General features: G+C 48.0%; 1 protein-coding gene and 1 long non-coding RNA gene across 3 annotated transcripts in view; one reads left to right on the forward strand and one right to left on the reverse strand.

Annotated features, from left to right (window-relative positions):
* The first annotated feature begins 906 nt into the window (after nucleotides 1-906).
* The window catches only part of RGMA (repulsive guidance molecule BMP co-receptor a), a 42658-nt gene continuing 25638 nt past the window's right edge, over nucleotides 907-17926 (forward strand). The window contains exon 1 of one of the 2 annotated variants that reach the window (XM_080913767.1): nucleotides 907-1017. In XM_080913767.1, coding sequence (XP_080769893.1) covers nucleotides 1016-1017 — 2 coding nt within the window. In that variant the 5' untranslated portion in view covers nucleotides 907-1015. Of the gene's footprint in view, nucleotides 1018-2472; nucleotides 2655-17926 lie in introns of those variants that run through there. The other variant, XM_080913766.1, reaches the window with a different exon arrangement.
* LOC308419195 lies at nucleotides 9728-17672 on the reverse strand. The gene is made up of 4 exons (XR_013974984.1): nucleotides 17606-17672; nucleotides 13945-14067; nucleotides 11364-11444; nucleotides 9728-11266 (listed from the first exon to the last, which is right to left on the reverse strand). It is a non-coding gene; the product is annotated as an uncharacterized lncRNA (long non-coding RNA).

Raw genomic sequence — 17926 nt, forward strand, 5'->3', positions numbered from 1 at the left:
AGCCCCAGCCGTCTTTCTAGGAAGCCAGATTTTTAACTCTTTCTCTGCTACTCCGCCCATCCGGAAGAGAAACTGAGGTCGGGTGTGGTGGCGCACGCCTTTAATCCTAGTACTCGGGAACAAATCTCTGTGGTGGAGGCTAGTCCGCTGCATAGAGCAAAATCCAGGGCAAAATCCAGGACAGCCGGGATTACACACACACACACACAGAGAGAGAGAGAGAGAGAGAGAGAGAGAGAGAGAGAGATAAGAGAGAGAGAGAGAGAGAGAGAGAGAGAGAGAGAGAGAGAGAGAGAGAGAGAGAGAGAGGAGGGGAGGGGAGGAGGGGGAGAGGAAGGAGGAAACCCTGCTATAGATATACCTGTGGCTTCCACGTCCTAGTTTGCTACCGCGGCGTTCAAACAAACAAACAAAACCATCTTAAACCCAAATTAGCCTATTTCCTGTTCCTAAGGAATTCAGGGTTAAGAGAAAAATAAAAGTTCCCTGGAGTTTTAGATTAGGAATGTTTCTAGCTTGTTATTGAAGCCATACGCAGTTGTTACTGACACACTCAACACACCCCATGGCCTTATTTAAAGCCGGTACTTATGGGCGTATTTCAGCTGTCTGTGCAGAGAATTCTGTGGCAACTGAGAATGGGATGAGTGGCATTACTACTCCTTGTCTTCGCCGGCCACGCTCATCAAGGTAAATAACTCCGGCTTTCTCCACTGACCCAAGGTTGAGCTGAGATTAATCCCTCTGGGTCTAGGAAGGGGGCTGTTTGTACCCCCTAACTGGGGAGGGGGGTGTGGCCTGAGAGATAACAAGCACTGTGTTCCTGTTGGACAGCAGGCTCTCCTGGGTGCTGAGGATGGCATGATGAACCCAAGGAGTGGTTCCTGATCACTGATGGATGGTGAGAAGGCCACAAATAAAGGTGTAATTACAGACTGACGTCAGAGCTGGGGAAAACAACGCCTGGGATTTGAGAATTGAAGAGTGTTGGGAGAATGTCCTCAAGCAGAAGGAAATGTAAATTCTCTCTCTCTCTCTCTCTCTCTCTCTCTCTCTCTCTCTCTCTCTCTCTCTCGCTTCCCTCCATTCCTCCCTCCATCTCTCTTTCTAGTACGACTCCCTTGTTTATAGGCAAGGAAACTGAGGCTCAACAGACCTAAAAGATTTGTCCGAGGTCAGGGCTAATTATAGAAACGGGCCAACTGCAACACGCCCAATCCTTTCCTGCTAAAAACACATGGAGCTTATTTATAGCTCAGTTATAGATTATCCAAATCCATTTGGCCAATAGAATGCAGAACATTGAGCTCAAAACCACATCCCTTAAGACCACAGCGTAAATAGCGATGAGGGTCTTCATGCTGACGATACCTTTTCATTAAATACAGAGTTCTCATCCTCTCAAAATTCCAGCGCTCGGTTCAGATTGAGAGAAGATGAGGTCGTAACCCTGTATAAAATATCCTGGCAGAGCTAACTGTTCAGTGCTAATTTGAGTGTGAGCTGTGTGTCCCGACTGACTTCACACCCCAGCTAGAGTTTCAGACCTATACGTGGCGTTGGGGTGAGACCCTGGAGATGAGCCGCTAGCAACTGGCTGTGCTCTCTCTCCACTGTGTGCGTGAGCTGCATGAAGAATCCTTTTGAGAAGCCGGGGAGTTTCCTCTAGCAATCTATGCGAGGAGGGTGCGGGGCGTGGGCGTGAGGGGAGGGAGACGCTGTGACCGGAGGTTACCTCTAAAACTGGACCGCAGTGGGGAGGGCGTGCAAAACGGTCTCTTTACTCCAGGCCCTGCGTGTAATTTTAGTCGACTGTATTCGCGCACAGTGCATGCAATATGCATATTTTTTTCCAATAAGATTCTTAAACAAGAGTAAAATCCCTATAGAACAAAGGTGAGCCTCGGCAGATGTCAATATTTATCCACGATTAGAAACCTCTGACCACCGTAGGCCCCCAGGTTGAAAATGTGGACTCCAAGCCATCTTGTCCCGGGTTAGGAAAGTTGAAGGCGTTAGGGGGAGGGAGGGTGCCGCACTTGCTGCTCCCACCCTGGGATCGCGAGCGGGCAGAGAAAGTGTGCGCTTTCTGGCAGGCTCACCCCCAGGTCTTCACACACCCACTGGTCGGGATCAGCAAGGGTGGGACCGCGGCTGGGCGGGGCCTTCGGAACCCAGACCCCACCTCTCCCGCCCCTCCCTCCCTCCGCCCCGCCCGCGCTCGCCCCCCGCCCGCTCCCCGGACGCCCGGCCCGCCCCCTCCCTGCCGCGCGCAAACGAACCTCGCGACGCCGCGCTTAGCGGTGGCGGTGGCGGCGACAGGCCGGGCGAGGCAGCAGCTTAGCCCGGGCCGCCCTACTCTGCAGGCGTCTCGGAAGTGCAAGCCGCGCCGCCGGAGCCCTGCGCCCGGGAAGCACTGGCCAGCCGGCCGCTCCTGAGGCCCGCTCCTCCAGGCGCTCGCAGGCATGCAGCCCCGGAGCAGGCGGAGCGCCCCGGGCCACTACTGAGTCCGCGGAGCTGCGGGGACCAGCGCCAGCCGGGCCCCTCCCACCTCACCCAGGGGCCCACGAGCGACCGCCCTACACCTAGTCTTCGCGCGCAGCCCCGCCAGCGCCGACCCCCCGCGGGCTGGAGGGGCTCATGCAGCCGCCAAGGTAAGCGCGGACAGAGGGGCACGGGGTCCCGAGGTCCCCAAGGCGCTGCGGACACTTGCGCTCAGCCACCTCACTGATCAGTGGCGATCAACCCGGTGTCCCCTCTCACACGCTTAGGACTTTGCTTCGGATGAATCGCCTTCGCTCTTGGCAGCAGGAAAGTTTTGTGGTTTGGTGTTTTCTGTTTTTCTTCCCCCCCCCCCCTAAAATGCTGCCCTGCGGGCACCAGGCGCTGCGCGTGGCTGGGCAGACCCGGCGCCTGTCCCACCCACTGTGTACCGGCTTGGAGTTCTCTCTCCTGCGCGCGGCCACCTCTTCCTGGGTGGAAGAGAGCTCCCCGCCACCCCGACCCACGGAGCTCTTGACAGATCTGGTCACCTCGCTGACCAACTCTGAAGCCCGATTTGCTCGTTTCACCAAAGACAGGGTTGCAAAGGCTGTAAATGAACGCACCTGGGGGGGGGGGGCGTCAGCATTGTACAGTGTAGCGACCCTTGTCTAGGAGCATCCGGCGTACCCCAAGTCCCCAGAAGAGTCCCAAAAGGTCCGACGTTCCTAAGAGGAAGGCAAAGTACCGCGAGGACTCAGCGCCTGACTTGAACCATGGCTCATCCCTAGGAGCCGGTGTAACTAGGGAAGAGGGACAGGTGTATTGGGGGACCCCGTGTAAATATGAAAGACTCTTGGATGCAGTTCTCGATTGCATCTTACTAAAGTAGTTGCATTAGATTTTCTCGGAGGGAGAGTCAATTTCCCGAGACTGGGATTTTAATGGGAGCCTGTGTGCTGTTATTATGCGGTGTGGTTTCGGAAGGCGTTGGATTGTATTTATTTTATAAATTGGGTGTCTTGAGGTGGATGGATTAGGGGAAATATCGCCATCTAGCGGAAATGGTGATCTGGACGTTCCTCACAAGCCATAAAGTTGGGCGTCCTCAAAGTTCGCCTGAGATGGAGAAATGGGAACTAGCCGACCATCCTGAAAAACTAGCGCTCTTGCATTCTGTAGAGCCGGAGCACCCCAAGCCTGGGTCTTAGCTCCAGAGACCGAAAGGCGAATTGTATTAATGGCAGGATCTCGCCCGCCCTCTCCGTGTAGTTTTGGGTTCTCCTAGCAAAAACAAACTGTCACTTGCCTTTGTCCCTCAGCATCTGGTCCAGGGATCTGGCAAGCCTGTGGGATCACTCTACTTCCTACTCTCTAGTTTACTTGTATCTACATGGGTCATTTGTGAGGCCTAACACTAACCCTGACTCTTAGAGATTGGGTGTTCAAGTGTGCTCTTAAGGGTAACTAAAGAACCGGGAAAGAACAGCGTGCTATCTTCACAGTGTACCCCCAAATGGCCTCCTTTGTTTCTCTCCCCCCCCCCCACACACACACACAAGGGGAAGAATTTCTGCTGTTCAAGCAAGCCTACTTCACTGGCAGGCAGGTGGACAAAGGCTCTGGGTGGGGCACCCACACATCTAGGCGGGCTGCACATTCTTTACGGATGGTTTATGCTGCCACCTTCCAGGCCGGCTGATACTAGCAGGGGATGAGTTGTGTCTGTGTGAAGGGCACTCTGGCTCCTTGGAGAGCATTGTGGCTTTCTGCCTGTGATGAAGCGCATTCCCCCAGAGACTCTGGGCTGCAGTGGTAGTGAGCAGGGATCCAGCCTCCTTTTCTTTCTCCTTTTCCTGTGAGTCTGATGTGTCCTGGGCTGCTACTGACTTTTCTACATAGCCAAAAATGACCTTGACCTTCTGATTCTCCTATCTCATATGCATCGTTGGGAATCGAACCCAAGGCTTTGTGTATGCTGGGCAGGCACTTTGCCAGCTGAGCCACATGCTCACACATGCAGCTTGTCTGACCCTCCTACCCACTCCATCCCGTCTTGGTTCTGCCTCTCCATACACACATATTCGTTTAATAATAATGGCAAAGGGGGCCCTCGACCTGCTTGGCATCCTATAAAGGAGGGCATATTTGACTGCCATTGCTTCCTGCCCAGGATTTAGGACGATACAGAAGGAAGACTGGGAGGCTCCTATTTAGCTCGATTCCTGAGTCTTTGGTAGCCCAAGTTCAAAATTAACGATATTACACATCCCTGACACCAGGACAGGGAGAGACCAAGCCAGGATGCTCACTGCTACCAGGAAGCAGGCTGATATTTTCATTTCCTGGAAAAGAAAGGATTCTAGGGATCTGTAGGGGCGTGGCCATGGTGCTGAGTCTACAGCAGCGGTGCTCAACCTGTGGGTCTCGACCCCCGTCACATAGGGGTCACATAGGAGACATGTGACTCGTTACATTACAATTCATAACAGTAGCAAAATTACTGTTATGAAGTAGCAACAGAAAATAATTTTATGGTTGGGGGATACTATAACATATTAAAGGGTTATGGTGTTAAGAAGGTAGAGAACCTAAAGTGCTCTTTTCTGCTTACAGCCTTGCTAAATGAATTAGGTTCCAAGCACATTTTTAAAAAACTACACATGGCTGCAGAATTTGGTCCTGCCTTTAAGTGTGCAGGGTGGATAATGAAAGAGGTATGTCCCTGACACCTTCCAAAGTTGGGGGGGTGGGGAGGGTGCACCCAAGTGAAACAGCACAACCAGAGGAGGATTATCAGAAAACACCATAGACTAACTGGAGTGTGTTAATCCTACTAAATACTTTAGGCAAAGCCCCCCTAATTGTTCAGACTACTTTTGTCTGCTTCTGTTTCTCGGGATTCTTGAGAACAATGGCTTCAAGTTTCAGACTTTTCTTTGTTTAGACATTCATAAAACTGAAGTTAACGTGAGGAGAGTCTGGTTTTCCCAGCCTGCGAGAGATTCTTCTTTTCTTTAATCAAGAGCCTGGTTCTATCCTCCCTTCTCTTTGCAGTGGTCAGGAATGGCAGGAAAGTGAAGGTCTGCTTTACCGAGGACGCATGCAGTATCGCCAGTTAGACTTGAGGTTCCTTGCTGACAAATGGACATCTTTAAGGAAGACACTTAGCTTCGTAGCTGTCCTTTGAGAGGAACAGGCTGCATATGGCCTAATCAGGGGTGAGGGCAGGAAGCCTGGTGAAGTATAAAAGTTCATAATTCTGAGGAGGAGGAGGAAGAGGAGAAGCAGTTTCGAGATTCTGGGCAGAAATGGACCATGGAAATTCGAATGGAGAATAAAGGGTCCCAAGCACAGTTTACAAAAAGGGTTAACTCCAGAGTTCCCTGATGGTTTTTTTTTTCCCTGCAGTTTTCAATTGTCTATTTAAGCATTGCTGCCCAAAGGTAGAACTTTCAGAAATCAAAATACTGCATTAGACAGAGTGAGAAAATCAGAGGGGAAACACAAGTCCCTGAAAAGAAAAGATTTTTAGCAAAACGAGGCCGATTGATTTAGATCTGTGTCCTCTGAGGGTCGAAGCAGAGCAACAAATAGGAGAGAAAAGCTCCAGAGGGTGTCGCCTTGTGTTTCCCTGGAGCATTTTAGCAGTCGCTATGTTTGTTCATCTTCCAGGATACTCAGATCTCAAATTCCTCGCTGGAGCTTGCCCCGGCCGACAGGGACAATTTGTCCTGTTACCTGATAGTGCTTTCTGCTCTTATCTATGTGCACAGAGGTGATCCGTTGCACTTCTCCATGCAAGTCTCTGTACCATTACATTCCTCTTAGCATGATTGGCTCACGGATGCAAACACGTTCTGTTTGTCCATAGGCAATCTCGCCTCGGCTGACTGGCGGCAGCCTTATAAACCTGCGTTTGCATGCACCATCAGCCAAACTTGAGGCATTTTGTCAAGGGACACATTTTCCTTTTAGATGACCCACAGTGCTCAGCGCTTCATCCTCGGTACTGACTCTTCCCTCCTGAGCATCTGTTTCTAACCCTTGACGTCACGCTGTACCGGTTGCTTTCAAAAACTCTGATTCCGTCTGCCCAAGTTTGATAGCCCACTCGAACTTGCTGGATAGCTTTTCTCTGGCAAGGCAGCCATTTGAATCTGTTTAAAGGCGAGCTTTCAAGGTCCCAGTATGCATTTTCTGCCCTTAATGGGGTCATCCTGAAAAATAGATTGCTTTACAATAGGGGACACCTGAAACCACATTAGGATTTTTTCCCCCTGGTTGTCAGAAGAGCACACAGAAATGCACAGCTCATTAACAGGACTACAAAAATTACAGGGTTTCTTTGCAGTAATTGGTACCTTGGAGAGAAGAATAATTAATATTTGGACATTTGGGTGGGTGATATGTTTTTATTCTCACTTAGCTTAATACCTTTGATGGAAGAAGGTGTAGCATGAAAAATAAATAAGAGTTTTAGTGCAAATGCATCGCTGAGAGGCTGTGTCACCAACATGAGATTCATGGTGACATCTACAGACCCATCCCTGCTGGCCACACCCAGGTCATTTTTGTCCTAGCACATGAGATTCATGAGAATTTAGCTTGCCTTGTCACACACCGGTCATCGCCGCAGAAACAGTTTGCTATTTTGACTTCAGAATACTGTCTGCTGTGTCTGGATTATGTCCCTGAGGCTCTTGCATTGGGTTATCAGCTGATGGGTTTTTAGGAAGTGCTTGGATCTTGAAGAATCTGGTTTCATCATGGGTTAATCCACTTGTGGATTCATGATTTGACAGTGTCACTGGAGGATGTGGTAGTGGATGTGAGGAGACAGGCCCTATTGGAGGTGGGTCACTGGGAGAGAACTTTTGAAGGAAGGTTCCTCTCCCTTAGACTTTCTCTGCTCCTCCTCTGCTTCCTGTCCACTGTGAGATGATTAGCTTCTGCCTTTGAGATAAATGGCCTCACAACAGACCTAGAAACAATGCAGACAAAGATTCTGGTCTGACACCTCTAAACCCACAAAGCAGAGTAAATAAATCTGCTTTAAGATGCTTTCCTGGCCGGAAGGCATTGGCACATGCCTTTAATCCCAGCACTTGGAAGGAGGATGCAGGTGGGTCTCTCTTTGAGGCCTGGTCTGCAGAGTGAGTTCCACAACAGCCGGGGCTACACAGGGAAACCCTACCTCAGAAGGGGAAAAAGCCAACGCTTTCCTCTGGTAGCTATCGTAACGATGCTAAACTGAGTACTCAATGTCCCATCTCAGGATCATATGACAGGAAAAGCTGGTGGTGACACACTCCCATAGTCCCAACCCTTAGAGGCTGAAGCAGGAGGGTCACGAGTGCAAGGCCATCCTTGGCTAAGACGTTCAAGGCCAGAAAAATGTTTTCATTTTTCTCTGCTGGGACTATTTTGAGAAAAGAGCTCCTAAATTGCAGGAACCTGTCATCTTCTTGAGTAAGCGTCCGCCATTGTAGAATCTACAGACGCTGGTTAAGGAGCAGTTTGCCCCTCCTATCAGCCTGAGTTAAGAGTATGCAGGAGGAAATGACGCTCAAGGCAAGCTGGTGCCCTCTGTATCCACCTGCCACACACACACACACACACACACACACACAAATACACATACACACACAGATACCACAGATACACACTCACACACACACAGTTATACATACACACACACAGATACACACAGTTACACATACACACACATACACATGCACATTCACAGAGATACACACACGTGCACACACAGTTACACATACACATAGATACACACATGCACACACAGATATACATACACACCGATACACGAACACACACACATATACACAGTTACACATACACACACACACACACACACACACACTCATCCAAGACCAGAAGACACCTGGCTTACAACCTGAGACTGCCCTGGAATGGTCTAGACTGAAGAGTTTGCAGAGAAGAATAGAACCCACATGTGGACCAACTTACCCATGTTCTTGTTATATAACTGTTCATGGTGGTCTAGAACATGGTTAAACCCAGGAAAGGGTACTGTGACTAATTGGCAGAAAAAAAATTTAAAACCTCTTGCCAATCCAAAAGACAGATAAATAATTCTTTATCTCTTTCAACTTCTGACGTGACTTGTGGGGGGGTAGGGGGGATGCTGAGGGAAATACTCCTTTTCTAAGAACAGTTTTCCATTTGTGTTAGTGTCTGTAAAATAGTATTACTCTAAACATATTCCCATTTCTAACGCACAATCCATCACAAGGCATATGGGATGTATTATTGAGCTGACAGGAAAAGATAAACCTCGGTGAAGATGAGACACAGCTGTGGCTTAGGGAGAAACAACTCTGGACTTGGTGTCCTGAGGCCTGGATTTAGCCTCTGCCGTGACATTTGCATTCCTGGGGACCATGAGCAAGTCACTTTAAAAAAAAAGTTTATTTGTTTATTTTATGTATTTGAGCACACTATAGCTGTCAGACAGACCAGAAAAGAGAAGACATCAGATTCCATTACAGATGGTTGTGAATCACCATGTGGTTGCTGGGAATTGAACTCAGGACCTTTGGAAAAGCAATCAGTGCTCTTAACCCCTGAGCCATCTCTCCAGCCCCCTGGCAAGTCACTTAAGCGTCCTGAGTCTCGGGTGCATTTATAAACAGGGACAGGCCACATCAACTTGCATAGTCAAGTCTACAGAATTCTTTCTTGTAGTGAGGACTCACTAGGCCTAAACCCCACCCAATGTCAAGGTTATCTAGGGGGCCTGACAGGGTGCTGTGGGTTCCCCCCAGTTTCTATATTTGCAAAGGCCCTCACAGAATGTGGCACACCATAGGCATTCTATTATAACCCAAGCAATGGTCTTTATCCACGGTACTCAACTAATGTTGGAAACCACTTTTAGTACTTGCTGTGTTTCTGTGGCTGCTCTGAGTGGAGTCTGAGCGTGAATTCCTTGACTCCTTATATCAACCTCATGAGGGAGCTGCAGGTACATCCCCCTTTTACCATTCTGGTCTTTCCAGACTGCTAATCTTAGCCCAGGACATGCTCTCTCGATCTTCCCCCCTCTGTCTCTGTCTCTGTTTCTCTCTGTCTCTCCCTCCCTCCCTCCTCCCTCTCTCTTCTCCTCCTCCTTCCCTCCCCCATACAGAAGATGAGGAAATGTTCTCCCTTCTTAGGCAAAACTGAAGATCAGAGAAATGGTGGGGAGGAAGGTCACGGGAGCACACTTCCTTCCAGACAGGCCCTTCCCTCTCCTGTCAGTGGGAACTCTTATGTACTTTCTCTGCCTTCACCATTCCAAGCAGTTTGGGGTTTGATTAATAACTTAAATGCCCGTTCCTCTTGCTAACAGTCCATGGTATTTGTGCTTGGCACTGAATTGTTCATTAATACAAATAGTGTAGCCATCTGCTGCCAAGGAGAACGACACAGACTCGCTCACTGTCCATTCCCACAGTTGCCATGTGGTGGATAAATGGTTGCAAGCCAGATCTGCCGTCGGGAACTTACTGAAATAGAGTAAAGGCTGTGCGGTCCACTCATTTCGGGAACTGCGTATCGTGGGTACATAGGGATCCAAGAGCTGCTTTTAATTTTCTAAGAATCTATTTATTTTCGTTTATTCTGCATGAGCGTTTTGCCTTTGTGTATGGATGTGCACCAAGTATGTGCCTTAGTCCCCTGGAACAGGAGTTATGGGTGGTTGTGAACAGTCTTCACATATGCGTGCTGGGAACCTAACCCTGATCCTATGCAAGAACAGCAAGTGCTCTTAAATGCTGAGCCATCTCTCTTTTGCTTTATTACTCTCTCTCTCTCTCTCTCTCTCTCTCTCTCTCTCTCTCTCTCTCTCTCTCTCTCTTCTCTCTGTGTGTGTGTGTGTGTGTGTGTGTGTGTGTTAGAGGTTAGATAAAAGCTTGTCAGAGTAAGTTCTCTCCTACCATGTGGGTCCCAGGGAGGGAACTCAGGGCTGTCTGTCTTCTTAGCAAGCACCTTTACCCACTGAGCCATCTTATTGGCTGATTCAAATGAGAGGATGTTATTAAATGGCTTCAGGGCGTGGTTTCAGGTATCTCGTTGTTGGAGAATTTCATGCTGACAGTCAAAAATGTCACTTCTCAAATAGCATTTCCTGCTTGCTCAGCAGTACCTCCACTGGGGGGTGGGGAGATGCAGAAATGTTACAGGTGAAGCTCCAGAACTGTTCCAGAGTCAGATGCTGGGCAAGGACCACTGGTTACAGAGACAATGTGAGGTCCCCACAAGGGGGGCTGCGGTACTCGAACACCCACCCCCTATATCCCAGAGGCAGCCGGACCATTCGACTGTAGGAGCTGAAGGGCCCAAGTAAGGACCCGCTGTGATTGGACCACACAGCTAAAAGTTGGCAGTCCTCATCCCCACACAGGTATTTCCTGACATTTACAGCAGCATCTTCGAAAGGTTGGGATTCGACACTGACAGTCAACTCACAGTGTCCTTGCTAGTCTTCTGGGCTTTGTAGGAAGAATCGGCAGTTTTATACACTAAACGTTAGTGTAGGATCTTCAACAAATATCTCAAGAGAAGAAGCAGGGGAAGAGACTTTGATCATGACATAATCCCAATGGGGAGACACGGGGGAAATGCTAAAAGAAAAAAAAAAAAAAGGCTCATCTAAGGATTTGCTAAGGTTCTTCCGAGGCGAGATGGATTCAGGCACCGAGATGGAAATTGCTAGAAGATCGTCCAAAAGAGTCCACTGCGGCCATGGCTGAGGCTGGGAAAACAGCACAGGAAACACAAAATGAGCCCTTGCTTCTTTTCAGGCTGAGTTGTTGAGCATAGCTCAGAAGCAGCCGGTGCCGGTGCTGTACCTGAGGCATCCTAGCAGTGGTCCTCTCGCTGGCTGGTCTGAACTCCCCGAGGAAGCAGGACTTTTAGGTGGGAACTGAGGCCTAGGAAGAGAACGGGATGTAGCTGTTTAAAGATGCCGGACGGTTCTCATCCACGCCATTTTGCATTTCATCTGTCTGCATACATGCACGCTGGCTTTGGCTGGGGGACTCGACTGTTCTCCATTCCTACCCGGGTTAGAGGACTCAGTACGATTTAAATAGGGCACAACCACTGTGGAGGGAACAGTCAAAAGGCTGATAGGTCTTTGCAATATTATTGTTATATTAAGGATAGATCGATAGATTGAATGATTGATTGATTGATTGATTTGATATGTTCTTATATGAACATGGAAATAAAAATATATGCATAGCTGTGGATGAACCATTAACTGTTACTGCAGGAAGAGTAACACTAATTTTTTTAACATAGACCTATATTATTATTTCATTTTCTATAAATATATTTGGTACTGGTCTGATTGAAACTAAAAGCACCAAAATTTGTTCTTCCATCATGTTTTCTTAAAAATCATCTTTCTCTCTTTTTAGCACAGTGACTATATCCATGCCAATATGGGGGGATAGATTTTGTGAGGTCCCAAAGAGAATACTCCATGCATATATCGCAGGTCCACCGAGCTGTCCCATGTCCACCAAGCTGTTCCTTCAGTCCCTGAAGACGCTCTAAATGTTTTAGAAACAAACTAATAGACATGAAGGCTGACCTATGTATGGGTCTGTTAGTTTGTCCAAGAAATAAAATCTTGGCAAGAGGCTGTTTTAGATGCTGTGTGGCCGATAGTGATGGAGAAAAGCATTGTGGGTAACAGATGCACATTTGTGGTACAGGACCTCATGCTATCCTGTTAAAAGACGCTCCTGGCCTCCATCTCCCAAAGCCTCTCAGCTTTTAAGGCCCATGTTGTCTTGTGACCATAAGAATAGGCTGCAAATAGGCTCCTGGGGACCCATCTTGGAGCACTGTTACCCTCTGTCAAGATGCCGGGTTCTCTATGAGCTGCTTAGTGCAGACCAGGCCCATCTGCTGTGCACCACAGGGTACCTCAAGCCCAGCTCAGAGTCCTCAGTTCTTAGAGTGAGGTAGAAAAACAATACGTTGACAAAAGTCTCTCTTGCAAGGAAAAAGTATTACTAATCTGATCATACATATTTAAAGACTTTCAGAAGTGGCTGGAATCTGCAAATATGTTTTTTTTTTCAGTACATGTGGAAGTGTCCCGGGGGATGCTGCCTCAGTTTCTAAAAGAGAACTATTAGAATATCATGGTTAACTCATTCTTCTAGGAAAAGTAACATTTAATTGTTGGAGGGGAAAAAATCTGTACATTTTAATTACCAAGAAGTTATCCTCATTGTAATGGAAAAACCATCAAAACAAAAATAGCATGTACACACAGATAGAAAAGAGGTCAGCCAGAAAAGCTAGGAAAATTAATGGGCCAAATGATTCAAGGAGCATGTTGGAAAGGCACATGTTGGAAAAGTCTCCAAAATCTACGATGAAGTGTGTGCGTGTGTTGCTGGACCAAACCCAGAGTACTGCATACACCAGGTAATTACTGTACCATTGAAGCCTATTCCCAAGCCCTGAAGACAGTCTTAGTGCCAGAGCAAAGGCAGCAACTTATAAATGCTTTGGGAGCAAATAAATGGGGAGACGCTCTCCTAACCATGTAGGGAAGGAGACAGTGATGACGAGAAAAGAAGGCAGCGATGTCCTCATGACCAGAATGGACAACTGTCCTAGCACTTGGCTCCTGTGTATGTATGTACTGTCTCACACCCACAAAGGGAGCCTGTCTGTATGACGGTCCCCTTTTGTGGTCACTGATAGAATGTGCACTGAATTACTATTGCTGAGCACACCGTAAAGTATCAATTATCTGAGAAAGCACACCAGCTCCCATAACGAGAACGTGAAACTGGACAATTTAATGGGAGAAAGGCAAACAAGCCTAAAGACAAGGAAGAAACCAGGGGTGAATTCTGTGATATTCAAAATCTGTCCATCTGACAAGGTTCTGGCCGAAAGGTCATTTATAAGATTTTGGTGGCTCCCGAGCAGGGGAAGGGAATTGTCAATGATTGGAATTCCTCAGAGGCAAGAAACAAAAATAGAATAAGCCAGTAGTTTTCTGGATGAAGAGGTAGGAACAGTGGGGAATCCCCCAGGATTGATTGTGCACCCAGACTTGGCTTAAATTTATGTAGAATTATCTGAAGAAGGAAAGGTCAGATGAGATGCAGGTACTGTGGAGGTCTGCAAACAAGTGCTGGTTAATTACTGGGCGAGCTTAAGGCTGAGTGAGAAAACACAAATGAAGCTTTGCAGGCACATGCCTGAATTAATGCATTTACAGTAACAGAACCCAAACCCAGGCTGTTTATAGTCACACAGGGGGATTGTGAGGATCTTTGTAGTTTGTTAGCTAAAGGCCATGCAGGGCCAGAAATTCAGAAATTGCTAACATGGCATCAGAAATGGTACTGGACACCAAATCAAAACATAACGTTCTTCCCAGGGCTGAATCCAGACCTGACGATTTATGTCCTTCCTCTGCAGAGAAATATCTCAAGGCTGTAGAAGGCTGAGCAATCTTCAGTCACCCCAGAGAGCATCCTTCACAAGAGGCTGCCATGCCTTGTTCCCTTAGGGCTTCTGTGTGGGAAAAATGAAGACAGAGGGGTGATAGGAGCAAAGCCTGGGTAAACCTGAAGGTCATGAAGGACTCAACAAAGGCTGCTTCATCAACTCCGAGATAGCCAGACCCAGAGCAGCCCTGGAGATAGCAGAGAGGAGTTGTCGAATGGGTAAATTTAAAACGATAGGTTTGAACTTGGGAGTTATAAAGCGAACCAATCCATTTCCTCAAGACACAGTGTGAGTAAGCTGTGAGTGTGTTTGTGTGTTTGCATGCACACATGTGAGTTTCTGGGATCACACTCAGACAGGTAATGGACTCTTGTCCTCATGGTTTTTTTGTTTTGTTTTGTTGTTGTTTTGTTTTTTTTGCAAGGCAAGCGTCTTGCCAGCTGATCTGTCTCCCCATCCTCTCTCCTACTTTTTCAAAGCAGAGCAGGAGCATAGAACACTCCAGAAATTTTATCAGACTCATAAGTGAGAGGTGAACAGTGGATTGTGAGACACTAACACATCCCCATTTATAAGGTTGACCAAAATGCCTGAGACCAATATTGGACCATTCACTTCCTCTATGTCCTGGGGTCTGTTTGTATAAGCGAGAGAAATCTAAACTGAGATTAGAGTGAGCCGATGGCTAGCCCTAAATGGAACAAGTGTTACCAGGAAGAACCAAGGGAGACCTGTGGGGGTGGGTCATCACACGAAGAAGGTTTCCATCAGCAGGAAAAAGCTTACCAGTTAGATTCAAATTCAGTGGAGGAAAACAAAAACAAAAACCAGTACAGCATTTCTGTAAATAGCCTCAGGCCCAACAAATAGTAATACCCACTTTCACCCCTCAGGTCACTTCTGAGCTCAGCCTATATTGGTTCCAGAATGGCTGTGCTTGATGGCCTGTCTCAAAACAGGAAGAACACAATGAGGGGTTCCCTAATAGGAACTATCCCAGGAAAGATTTTGGGGGGAGGGAACAGCATCTCATGAGCTCTGGCTGTCCTGGGACTCACTTTGTAAACCAGGCTAACCTCAAAGAACTCACAGAGATCTGTCTGCCTCTCCCCAAATGAATGCTGGGATTAAAGGTCAGCTTGGGTGAATATTTCTGGTCACTCAGCCACAGTTTCCTCTTGTGCACACAAAGATGGTCACAGAACCCCTCTTAACTGAAAATGTAAATCAGCACAGATGGTATAAGAGTAAATCAAGGGGCTGGATGGCTCAGTGGTTAAAGAGTATGTATGTCTCTTCCAGAGGACTCAAGTTCAGTTCCCAGCATATCCACGTGACATGGTTCATAACCGACTGTTATTCCAGGTCTCTGACCTCCGCGGGCCCCTACATTCACATGCATGTAGATACACATTCATCCACATGCTTAGAAATGAAGATGATTCTTTTTATAAAAAGAACAAATCAAAATATTAGCCGTGATCACTAGAAACTAAACCTTCAAGAGACTCGAAAGTGCTCTTTGGCCTTGGTTTTTGTAGCAGTTCAGACACAGTCCTCCTTAGCTTCCCAGCTTGATCACAACATAACAAAAGCCAAGTTTTGCCTTCAGGAATGCATTTAATGTGCACTATGGGTGGAAGAGAGAGGAGTTTGGAAGGATGTGATTTGAACCAGGGATTGGGAAGAGAGTGAGACGTACGTTATGCCCAGTCCTAAGAAGGTTTATGAGTAAGAAAGAGTTTGTGAGAAGCTGAAAGCAGGTCACTGCGGACTGTTGGCGAGGCTAGGCTGTGGAGACCCAGAGGGTCAATGGGATGTCCTTGGCCTGAGGTCTCCCTGCTCCATGCAGTGACGCTTCCTTCAGGCTGTCTATGACTGAGAAAGAAAGGGACCGAGTGGAAATGGACTGCCTTTGGGGCTCGTGGTGGCTTACCATGCAGTGGCTGTCTTTGCAAGTGGGGAGGAGAGGAAGATCTGGCCGGAAGCACAGCACAAGGGACGTGAGACAGGTGTTCAAAGAAAACAGCTTGTCTTCACTCACGATTTGGGAGTTTCCAGTCTGGGACGGGGGTGGGGGGGTCCATGGCTTTGGGCCTCTGAAGGGCATGCCAATGGTAACGGTGGGGAGCATATGGCACTGTCACTGGCTTACTGCATGGCAGGGACACAAAGAAGGAAAAGAAAAGGGTCAGGGCCTCAGAATTCCCCTCAAAGGCATGTTCCAGGGACATAAGGATCACCAGGCTCCACCTCCTAAAGCCTTCCTGGGGACAATTGGAGAACGTGTCAACTCGATACCGCAACAAGAATTGCCTTATTTCTTTATCTCCCAGAACAGTGCAAGTCCATCCTGAATAGACAGCCATGGATCAAATGGCGAGCTGTTGAGAGGAGTTTTCTCTAAGGGTGTATCCCCTGGTAAACTAACCAGTGAAAGCCCACATACCCAAGAATATATATATATATATATATATATATATATATATATATATATATATATATATACATATAGGCAATGCAGATTGGTCTTGAAGGGTTTCGGAAAGTGACATGAATTTGGATTGGTAAGGAAAGGGGTGGAGAGTGGGTGGTTCAGTATGATCAGAACACATAGGAAACTCCAAACTCAAAACTGGAAAAATAAAAAGTTGGTTCTCAGGATGGCTGGATTTCTCCGTGCTTAAGAATGCTTGGTGCTTTTACAGATGACTAGCGTTTGGTTTCTGGCACCCCTGTGGGGAGGCTCACAATTGCCTGTAATTCCAACTCCTAGGGGATCCAACACCCTCTTCTGACCTGTGTCAGCACCTGCACATATGTGCACTTAGTCATAGATGCACACGTGTATATATACATATGTGTATATATACATGTACATAAACATATATGTCATAACTGAGATTCCTCTCAAGACAGCACCCATCCCTAGCAGAGATGGGGGGGGGGGGAATCTCAGGACCTGGTGTCTCCCAAATTGTATTCAGCTGTCTTAAGTGACAATAACAGACTGGCTTTTTTCACATGGAGAAACGGGTGTTGAGATAAAAATTCCTGCTGCCACCGGACCTAGGGCAGGGCTGGAGGAGTGTCCCTTCCTGCTTTCCGAAGGCCGTGGGTTCTGACCTGGAGATGTAGTGTTCTGGGCTGCTGGGAACGCTTATGAGATCCCTCATTGTGAAAAGGCTTAGAATGAGCTCCTGAAAGGCAGCTTCCTGCAAACGGTGATGAGGAGGAGAAAGGCCACACCAGGTCTCCAGGCAGTCTGGCGGTGTGCCTAGCTCAGTAAAGCCAGAGCTGCTCCCGGAGCGGGCTGCTGGACTGTGGTTCCGCACCATTGCTGGGTTTGGCTAGCCGGGCATGAAAGGGAAGCGTTTGAGAACTGGGTTTGGGAAGGTGAACTCTGTCTAAACAAACCTTCACTGCACTTGGAAGCTCCAGTTCAAGGGAACAAGAAGTAGGCAGAGCCTATTCGTCCGAGACCTGAATACTTGAGAGGAATCCCGGGGTAGCCCAACAGAAAGGGACAACAGCTGCTACCAAGACCTTTTCGACCGAAGGAAACTGCAGCCTCTGAGTTGGCTGAGGATTAATCTCCACTTACCTGCTTTGGGAAAGCCAGACTCTGAAGCTGTGCTGCCTGCCTCATTGCCCGTCTGAGCCGCCACGTGACTTCAAGGCAGAGGCCCCGCCCCCGGCTCCCCACCCCCAGCCTCCCACTCCCCAGCCGCCTCTCCCACAGCACAGTACTAAATGCAGACGTAGCCCTGCTGCTTGTGTGGCCTGCGAGTGAAGACTGTGATAGCTCTTAAGAGAAATTGGATCAAAACCCAGAATTTTCCCCCCCAAAGAGCCAGATGGGCAGACTTGGGGGGTGGAGTGGGGCGGAGGAATCCGTTTGACTGAAAACACTTGCGCTGGCATA

This window comes from Micromys minutus (genome assembly GCF_963924665.1).
Source record: "Micromys minutus genome assembly, chromosome: 3".
NCBI classification, from domain to species: domain Eukaryota; kingdom Metazoa; phylum Chordata; class Mammalia; order Rodentia; family Muridae; genus Micromys; species Micromys minutus.